The sequence below is a fragment of the Echinops telfairi genome, unplaced genomic scaffold (genome assembly GCF_000313985.2).
Source record: "Echinops telfairi isolate 266 unplaced genomic scaffold, ASM31398v2 ScPeMD7_443;HRSCAF=831, whole genome shotgun sequence".
Lineage (NCBI taxonomy): Eukaryota > Metazoa > Chordata > Mammalia > Afrosoricida > Tenrecidae > Echinops > Echinops telfairi.
The window spans coordinates 4,020,638-4,030,754 of record NW_022104341.1 but is presented as its reverse complement, the minus strand read 5'-3'; the positions used below and the strand labels follow the sequence as shown (position 1 = coordinate 4,030,754).

Here is a 10,117-nt window from a genome sequence, read left to right as displayed (position 1 = left end):
CCAAGGGGTCATGACTCACAGGTTGAGAACCACTGCCCTAGAGCTAAAGCAGCCTCTTGCACAACTACAACACAGGTCTCAAAAACAGGTCAATTGACATGGACACAGCTCTCTTCTGTTGTATATTCAGATTGCACCAGTTGTCCCACCACTGTTCCTTAAAGCCAGTGCACTTTCTAGACTGTCTCCAAACAAAGAGCTCTTGGGGTACTTGTTCATATTCTGGGACATTAGTAAATGAACTCAGCTCAATCTGCTTTGTTTATACGTAAAGCAAGCATCTACTTATGTACGATGTCACATAAGCATCAATTCAAATAGTTTATGAATGAGGACTTTGGTTTTGTTGTTTGGGTTTTTTTCTTAGTTACCTTACATTTTCCTTCCAAAAGAATTTATTAGCAGATCTTATTTGTCACTTGAAATTAGAAGATCAAGGTTAAGTCAAGTTCCTGTAAAAGACCTTTGGTTCTGCCATGACAACTTACCTCTCCCGCCATAGCATGAAAGCAGCCAGGGCGAAGTGTAAGCACATGGGTGTGTTCAGTCAAACTTAATTTGTGGTCACTGTGTTTTGAATTGAAATTTTATATCGTTTTTACATTATGGAATAGCGGTCTTTTGATTCCACCACCAGTATAGTTTAGACATGTAAAAAGCTCTCTTAGCTCATAAGCCACCACCATTGCCACAAAGTTGATGTCCAATTATAGTGACCCTCTGGGAGCAGACCAGTCAGCCTCATATTTATCCTTGGAGAGGCTGGGGGGTCTGACCCGCTAACCATACAGTTGGCAGTCCATGCTTATGCTACAGCACCTCCTGGGCTGCACACATGTGACAGGCTGCGCCTGTCCCACAGGATGTAGTTTACTAACCCTCGTAGTAGGTTATGGTAGTTGATTTCTGCATCTCAGGCCAGGAAACCTGAAAGCTAATGTCACCAGCCATCATTTATTGAGTGTTCAGAGTGAGGGGTTAAAAGCACTAGGCTGCTGGAGCTGTTGGTGGGGAACATGTCAGATTTGGAGCTCGGCAGGAAGTGGGTCCTGTGCTTGGCCGATGCTGTTGTGAAGATAGGTACTGGTTTTGGATTAGGGATTATTTTCTCCCTTACCTTCTTTTAAAGAAGAATGTGGCCACTAGCCTTTGGTTCTGGCATGGGATTGGGGGTGGGCTACTCCAACTATCAGCACAATTTCCAGGCTCCATATCTTCTTCATGGAAAAGTTGTCAAAGAGCAATGGCCTGAGACCGTCCCATTGGGAGGAAAAAAGAGAAATCGTGTGTGTTCCTCAGGCATATTGAAGTGCCCTGGAGTCAGCTGACATTCTTCTGAACAATGTGATCGGTAACGCTTTATACTCCAGCACACTGCTTATGCATTTGAAACTAAGTCTGTTTCTTGTTTTGTATTTTCTCTCTGGAAATTGCAAGGAGGTGGTCTTACGATCTTAAAGGAAATAAACAATAGGCAGCCTCCGCCCCACCCCCCGCCCCCCAAAAAAGCACTAGGCTGCTAATGAAAGCTCCCAGGCAGACAGATGTGGAGTCAGCTTCTGGACAGAGAGCCGCTTTGGGAACCTAATGGAGCAGTTCTCCTCTGTTCTTTAGGCTCACTATGAATGGGAGCTATGGTGTTACTTTTAACATATCAGACACTGCATGCATATTATTTGTAATCCTTACAAATCCCATCCACAGATTGTATTGGATTGATATTTTTCATGCACCCAGTGAGGTACCTGAGATTCAAATGAAGCATTTTGCCATATTAGTCATTGTTGAGTTGGCATTTGGGTATCAGTATCTGACTTCAAAGCCCAGGCTCTTTCCACTGGCTACTACCCATCACTGAGCTTTGAGAATGTCTGATAACAAATTTCAAACTAATTAAATTAGTACCACCCAAGGGGCAGGCAAAAATCATGTGCCCTGAGAGGGCCCTGTCTCTCTTGACTGTCCAGTCAAACGCCTATATAACCTGTTACTAAGTGATAAGGGAACATCAGATACAGCCAATTAGAGGGAATTTCTACATACCCACTAGCATTAATTTTTCTGAAATGACAGTGCTAAATCATAGAAGATAGATGGAGGCAACTGTTCCAGATTTTAAAAGATTGAAGTGACATAAAACAATGCGATGTGTGGTTTGGGGTGGATTCTACCTGGAAGGGGCTGGGGGGTGGGGTGAACTATATCAGGCATTATTGGGGCATTTGGGAAAATTGGACTTCACACTATAGATAATGTATTAGATCATTGCTTAAGTATCTTAGTAAGAATTGTAATGTGGTTATGCAAGAAAATAGGCTGTTAGGACATATATGCTCAACTATTAAGGAACCTGTGGTATGCAGACTGTTCTCAGATAATTCTGTTGAGGGGGGCTATGGGGGAAGGTAAAAGTGACCAAAAAATGTTACTGGATGCTTAATCTGTGGGTGAAGAATACCTGTTCTTTGTATTGTCCATGCAAGTTTTCTATTAAGTCTGAAGGTTTTTTAGAATTAAGTAAACTTAAACATTCATGTTGTTTTAACTGTTCTGCTAATAATTAGTTTTAAACCACTGAGGATTTTGTATCGAGTATAATTTCACTACTCTAATTTTTTCACTATCGTCTTTATAAACAGCTAAGTTCTGCTTTAACCTGGCTGCAGAAGTCTGCCATGGCTTCGAAGAAGCCGGGCTTTAAAACACAGCAGCAAGATACAGATCTAGGAGCAAAGTAACTCTGAACAGAGAAATGATTGTGTTGTGAAACAAGGTTTCAAATGTTGCTTCAAAAAGAATTGTTTTCTGTTTTTATTTAGATATTTTATGACCTGGTCAGACAGATAAATAGAAAAACACCAGTGGAAAAGAAGAAGCCTAAAAAGAAATCATGCCTGCTGCTCTAGGTCCCCAGGAAGCAGCAGCTCTGAGCCAGGTAAGGTGCTGAAAGCAGCACCACTGCCTTCCTCCTCCTCCTCTGTGATCTGTGCCTGTTGGATCTCTGCCCTGAAACTAAGCTCGGTGACAGCCCGTTGTGGTCACCATCATGTCCCCAGAGTCTGGCACACAGTGACTGACCAGTCCTCAAAAAGAACGTGCGTTGAAGGGCGGCTGTGGTTCATCTGTGGAAAAGAAGGCCTGTGTGCACATTGGACGATTATCCCCAAAGAGCACACCTGTGCAAGCCACAGGCACTCCTCCCAGGTGTACTCCCTCCTCCATTTCATGTTTGAACACCCTTAGTTTTCCTGCTTTTTCATGTTACAGAAATAAGAACATTGATTCATATCTGGCTTCTCTAACTCCAAGACAGATTTCTGAAAGTGACCGGTGTTGCACTTGAGTGCATTTGTGTGGTATGGACTGTGCTGGCAATATCTATCCGAGGGACTCCCAAACCGTTGGTGGGAGGATTCCATCATCTTCGCACTCTCGGCAGCCCCCTCATACAGTCTGCTACTGTTGGCTACTTGGATTCTTTCCTTTGGAACTAGACGAGTGTGGGGATTCTGCTCTGCACATTCTTGTCCTTGTCTCTGCACACCTTTCATGCATCTCTTTTAGATATTTATCTGGAGGTAGAATGGCTGAATCGTCAGCTCATGGAGAGCTTATTGGATCCTGTGAAACGTTTTGTCTGTGGTTGTACCAGTTTGCACACCACCTGGTGGGTGGTGGGTATCCTTGTCAGCGGTTGGTTTGGGTAGTCATTTTCTCCCAGGTACGTGTTTCTTTCCAATAAATGTGGCATCTGTAGACTTCCAAGTAGTAGTTGACTTGAAATACTACTTGAGTTTTTATTAAAATGAATCAATCCATTGGCGACAGCATAAAATCAGCCTATCAAGTGGGGAAACCAAGCCCCGTGAGACCAATTACTTGTCCTTTAGTTGATGTTTAAGTTCCTCCAAAACAGTTTCTAGTGTTTCATCAACTCTACGCACAATGCCATAAAATAATACTATCTTTTTATATAAAGTAGTATTTTCATGGAGTGGGTTTGTGATGTGATTTGGTGCTATTTCTATGCTCATTGCTAAACTGGCATGCAGTTAGAAGTCAGTGGTTCCCACTTGAGAGTTGTTGCACTGACTTGGGTAAGTCTGTCTCTCAGGCCCATTTAGTAGATTCACTTCTCCCAGAACACCACATTAACTAAAGTGTGCTTCTCTAGAGAGGTGAGTGGAGACCTCTCTGAGGACTGTACACCTTTGTAAGTGAAGGGAGAGGTAAAGGGCATGAGGATGCCGTCCATGTCAGAGAGGCAGCTTTCAGCCAGATAATGGTATGGACGTTTAGTGATGGAAAACTAAGCCATCAACTCCCTGAAAGGGAGTATAGTTAAGGCTGTGGATGTTTGTGTTGTTTAGCTAAAGATGCAGGGGTCGGGAAAATGGGGACTCCGGTTCTTAAATCTATGATCAGCCTCTCAGGTTTGACTGGTTCATCGATGACATTGCTTTAGTGTCTGTCTGGTTTCGTTTCCAGTTGTTAGAAAACACCTTGTTGGCTTATGGAGGAAGAGGTGCCACCTCCTGGCTGTTGTGATTTTAAAACTGATGAGCACATAGCTAATAGCAAGCACTGTCCTGTCTGTGAGTTGTGCTGTAGTGGAGCGGCATCCTGACCTACATCCGAAATAAAACTTCCACCCTGGATGCCTGAACTCCTCAACTCCTCCTTCCACTCACAGTATATGGTTCTCTCTGCGTGTTGGACAACACCCACCATAATGGCCCAGGTAGCTGTCGGGATTCTCTGCAGCGTGTTGTATTGTGATAGACCCCAAGTGCCGTGGTGTTCCTGTTCCCAGAGGGCCAGCTACAGGGTGGACTTAAATAGCCTTTGCTAGCACAGTATTTCCCAGGAGTACATGGACCTGGAGGGCAACTTATCTAGCCTGTATCCTTTACGCAAACTTGTATCGAAACCTTGTTAATATAGCTCCCTTTTAAAAAAACAGGAAAATCCCTCTTTAGGAGGCTTTTGCCTTTAACCTAAATTCTGTTCAGCTTGATTCGTCTGCCCTTGAATATAAGTTGGTCTTCTCAGCTGAAAAGAATTAGGTTAAAGGCCTTGAACATTGGAGCCCTGGTGGTGTAGTGGGTTATCTGTTGGGCTACTAACTTCACGGACAGCAGTTTGAAACTACCAAGCCATTCTGAGAAAGAAAGACGAGGCTTTCGACTCCCATAAAGAACGAGTTACCGTCTCAAAATCCCCTGTTCTATAGGGTCACTGTGAGTTGGCATAGACTCTATGGCTGTGAGTGAGTGAGTGAGCCCTTGATCTTGGATTTCAGCTCTTCCCTGAATTAGAAATGGTAATCCTAATATATAGGAAGGGCTCACAAGGTTCAGGAAAAGAATAGAATTTTTTTTTAATAAGTCATTTTACTGGGGGCTCTTACAGCTCTTATAACAATCCATACATCCATTGTATCAAGCACATCTGTACATATGTGGCCATCATCCTTTTTTCCATCAAGCACATTTGTACATTTATTGCCCTCATTCTCAAAACATTTGCTTTCTATTTGTGTCCTTGGTATCAGCTCCTCATTTTTCCCCGCCCTCCTCCCCTCATGAACCTTTAATCATTTGTAAATTTTTATTATTTTGTCGTGCCTTACACTGTCTGATGTCTCCCTTCATCTGCTTTTCTGTTGTCTGTCCCCCAGGGAGGGGGTTATATGTAGATCCTTGTAATCGGTCCCCCCTTTCTACCCCACCTTCTCTCCACCCTACCGGTATTGCCACTCTTTTTTTTGGTATTGCCACTCTTACCACTGGTCCTGTGAGGATCATCTGTCCTGGGTTCCCTGTGTTTTTAGTTCCTATCTGTGTACATCCTCTGTTCTAGTCGGATTTGTAAAGTAGAATTGGGATCATGGTAGTGGTGGGGATGAAGCATTTAAGAACTAGAGGAAAGTTGTATGTTTCATTGGTGCTACACTGCACCCTGACTGGCTCATCTCCTTCCTGTGACCCTTCTGTAAGGGGATGTCCAATTGCCTATAGATGGGCTTTGGGTCCCCACTCCACGCTCCCCCTCATTCACAGTGATAGGATTTTTTGTTCTTTGATGCCTGATACCTGATCCCTTCGACACCTTGTGATCACACAGGGTGGTGTGCTTCTTCTATGTGGGCTTCTTTTGCTTCTGAGCTAGATGACCGCTTGTTTATCTTCAAGCTTTTAAGACCTCAGATGCTATATCTTTTGATAGCCAGACACCATCAGTTTTCTTCACTGCATTTGCTTATGCACACATTTGTCTTCAGTGATCATGTAGGGAAGGTGAGCATCGTAGAATGCCAGTTTAATAAAACAAAGTGTTCTTGCATTGAGGGATTACTTGAGTGGAGGCCCAATGTCAATGTGGTACCTTAATACTAAACCTACAAATAATGCACATAGATCTATTTCCCCATCATCATATAGAAATATGTACATACCTGTATTTAGACCTCTATAAATGCCCTTTGCCTCCTAGTTCTTTCCTCTATTTCCTTTTACTTTCCTCTTGTCCCACTATCATGCTCAGCCTTCATTTGGGTTTCAGTAATTCCTCTCAGTTATGTTGCATTTACCTTTGATTAGTCCCTACCAGGCCTCATACACCCCCCTCGCCACTGATTTTGGATCACTTATTGTTCCCTTGTCCCTGGGTTTGTTAACACCACTTCCTTCCCCACCCCCTTCTTCCATGTGTTCCCCTCGCCATCGGTCCCATTATTTTCTCCTCCAGATTGTTTATCCAGCCTATTTTATCTAGATAGACCTGCAAAGATAATAATATGTGCAAAAATAAGACAGAGAAAAACAAAGCAACAAAAAAACAATAACAACAAACCAATGACAAAAAAAAGCCTGTAAGTAGTTGACCTTTAGGAATGTTTTCCGGTAGAGTCTGATGGGGTGCCACGCCCTGGCCCCAAAGTCTATTTTTGGAATTCCCTCAGGACTTCTTTGCTCCCTTGCTGTTCTGTTGCATGGCCTTAGTGTTTTGCCTCGGTGTGATGGGGTCAGATTGGGTGCATTTCCCACGCTGTGTCTCCAGTGTTGTCCCCTGTAGGGCTATGGGTCAGTGAGGGATGTTGTGTCTCTTAGTGGGCCTAGTCATGTGGTCCTCCCTGGATTGACTGCTCTGAGCAGGGATATCGTCCTCCAGGCTTGGTAGGCCAGGATGTGCTCCACTCTCTTCCTCCCTCTTTATTTGTTCCCGTGTGCTCTGATCAGACATGTTCCTCTCCCTGGATAATAGCTTCAGTGCTGTCCTCTGAAGTAAATTCTTCTGGGGGGAGGGGCAGCTGTCCACATAGTTGGGATTGGGGCCGGCCCCTCAGACTCTCCACTGGTTCCCTGCTTCATGCCAGTCGGTATGTTGCATTCACATCTTGGAGCACTGGGTTGAAGGGCAGAATGGAATTTTTAAATAATCTTTGGCAAACTTTTTGAAGCCCCCTCATACGATCATAAAATGAATGAATGAAGACATTCCAATGGAATATAATCAGGCAGTTTGTGTTTACTCAGTAGAAAGGGAACTTTTAAAAATAAAATAAGGTGATAGCAGCGGAATATCACGTATCACTCTCTTCTTTACAGACAGAGCTGTCAGACTAACTCTGAAATAATAAGCACAGTGAAATTCAAGATTGTCAGATTTGATCAATTAAAGACTTCCCCTCCTGTAAACTCAGTCTTATGATGGGATTTTATTTGTTATTATTAAGAGGAGAGAATTTTAAACAGCCCTGCTACTGTAACTTCTGTATAATCTAGTGTTCTAGCAGTGATCAGCCAAAATCATTGTTTCTTCTTCTATTACTGCATATCTTTTGTTTTCTAAAATTATCTAACATTAAGCAATTAGCTGTGTCTAAATGTGTGTGTCCATTTATTCCAGACTACAGGAATGAAGAACTGTTGCCTAATTGGAAAGTGCCAGCATTCCAGACTTCAAAAAACAAATCTGAAGAGGCTTCTCCTGTTTTATATATTATGTGAAGAATTTAGATCTTATATTGGTTTGCACAAGTTCCCTGGAGAGAAAAAAAATTGCTCTGTGTATATCTCTTGGAAAATAAGACAATAGTATTTCTCCTTTGCAATAGCAGTTATAACAGATGTGAAAGTAAATATACTTGACTCTAATATGATTATACAAAAGAGCATGGATGCATTTCAAATGTTAGATATTGCTACTATAATCAAATGATTTCATATTGACCTTTTTATCATGATTCCTCCCTGTCAAGCACTAAAAAGTTGAACCATTATACTTTATATCTGTAATGATATAGATTATGAAATTCCCCTCAAACTCATTGCAGCAGATAACTTTTTTGAGTCATTGACTTCATTTTATATTTAAAAAAAATTATGAAATATCATTCTGTCATTATATTCTAATTAAAATTGTTTGTGCATAATGCTTTGGAAAAATGGGTCTTTTATAGGAAAAAACTGGGATAACTGATTTCTATGGCTTTCAAAGCTAAAATATATAATATACTAAGCCAACTCTAATATTGCTTCTTGTGTTTTACTGTCAGATTAAATTACAGCTTTTATGAATGATTAAATTTTAGTACATTTTCATTTGGTTTGTGTGTTCTGTTATTGTGTATAGATTTCAGGCTGTTATTTTGTAATGACCAGATTGTTTTCTATGCCGCAGAACCCCTTCCTGCCTGGTGCCTGCAGAACAGGGCTTTAACCCCCACAGAATAACCTGCGATGCCTTCAGGGCTCACCTCAGGTGTCTGCTCTGGGTGCTGGCATCCTCCCACACTGAGAGGGACAGCCCTCCTCACACAGTAGTTTGGTGCACACTCTCTTGATCTGAAAGATTGTATCTTGTTAAATGAAAAACACCCCACTGTGATTTTTATATGCAAAAAGATACGTTTAATGTGGTTTCAAGGTTTAACTTGCACTGTTTTCCCTCTGCCACAGCTTGTCATCCTTTGTCATTGTTAATGCGCTGGCTGTAGAGTCCGTATTGACATGTTAGGTGAAAATTCTCACACTGGCTTTAGAACAGAGCAGCGGATTTGAAAGGAGAAAGTGAGAAGTTGAAAGGCTTGAGGGAAATACCCGCCCATTACTTTGGCTGAGCCTGTACACAGAGTAGGGTAGTAACAATCTGAAGAAGATTTTCACTGATTTTAAATCTAGCTGAATGTACAGCGGTGCTTTTCCTTCCCGGTTCCACACACACATGCGCGCGCAAACCATGCAAGGGGTGGGCTTGGGTGTGGGGCACCATCTGTTGCAGTCTCCAGAAAGGGGGAAGCAGGCAGCTTCTTAGCCGGGTGAGTGCCATAGATGGAGCAACCCGCCTGGGAAGCCCTGTCCCTAGTCCCTGCATCACGGGGCCCGTCGTCGTCGTTGCTCCGGGAGCTAGGTGCTGGTTAGAGGCACAAAGTGTGTGTTCCTGCTTCACTGAGGTTTCCAGGTGTGCGGTCAGCCCTCTGGTTACTGTATTCCTGAGGAAATGTGGAAATACCATGAAACATATTTGAAAATTGTATTCTAAGTTTCAAATAAACCTATTTACCTAATGCTGCCCTTCGAATGATCCAGTTATGCATACAGGGGTTACCAAAAAAAGAAAACTGTAAAACTCCACTGGGCAGAGCTTTGCTAATACGCGTTTTCCCCACTGGGCGTGCATTGAGCAACTCCCTCTGAGTTAGAGCGCCCAGTGACACCTCCTGGGAAAGTTCTCTGGTCACAGTGAATTTTTTCGTAAAAGCAGTTTTGCTTGAACCTCATTTTTATGATGCCCAATTAAAGAGAATAGCTTGGGGCTCTAAAAGTTTGTTTCCTGCTTGGGAAAAATGCCACAGAAACTGTTGTAATGTTGAACGCACTGTGAGTGACCAAAAAGCCCTGATTTGTGGCAGATGGGGGGCCGATGCACCTGCTCAGCCAGCCATCTCAGTGTGCCAGTTTTTGGCAACAAAACAGCATGCTTCTCTTGCCCCACACACCTCACTCATCTGACCTCACTCCATGAGACTTCTTTTTGTTTCTTCGCATGAAGAGGGACATGAAAAGAACCATTTGAAGACATCGAAGAGGTGAAGAAAAAAACGAGGGATGTG

General features: G+C 42.8%; 1 protein-coding gene and 1 pseudogene across 1 annotated transcript in view; both read left to right on the top strand.

The window, feature by feature from the left end:
• RAP1A (RAP1A, member of RAS oncogene family) overlaps positions 1 to 8,606 on the top strand; it is a 21,623-nt gene extending 13,017 nt beyond the window's left edge. Inside the window, exons 6-7 of the mRNA XM_004699182.3 lie at positions 2,820 to 2,935; positions 7,912 to 8,606. Of these exons, the coding sequence (XP_004699239.1) occupies positions 2,820 to 2,906 (87 nt within the window). The 3' untranslated portion in view covers positions 2,907 to 2,935; positions 7,912 to 8,606. The remainder of the gene's footprint in view (positions 1 to 2,819; positions 2,936 to 7,911) is intronic.
• Positions 52 to 1,328, top strand: LOC105978255 (annotated as a pseudogene).
• Positions 8,607 to 10,117: the final 1,511 nt, after the last annotated feature.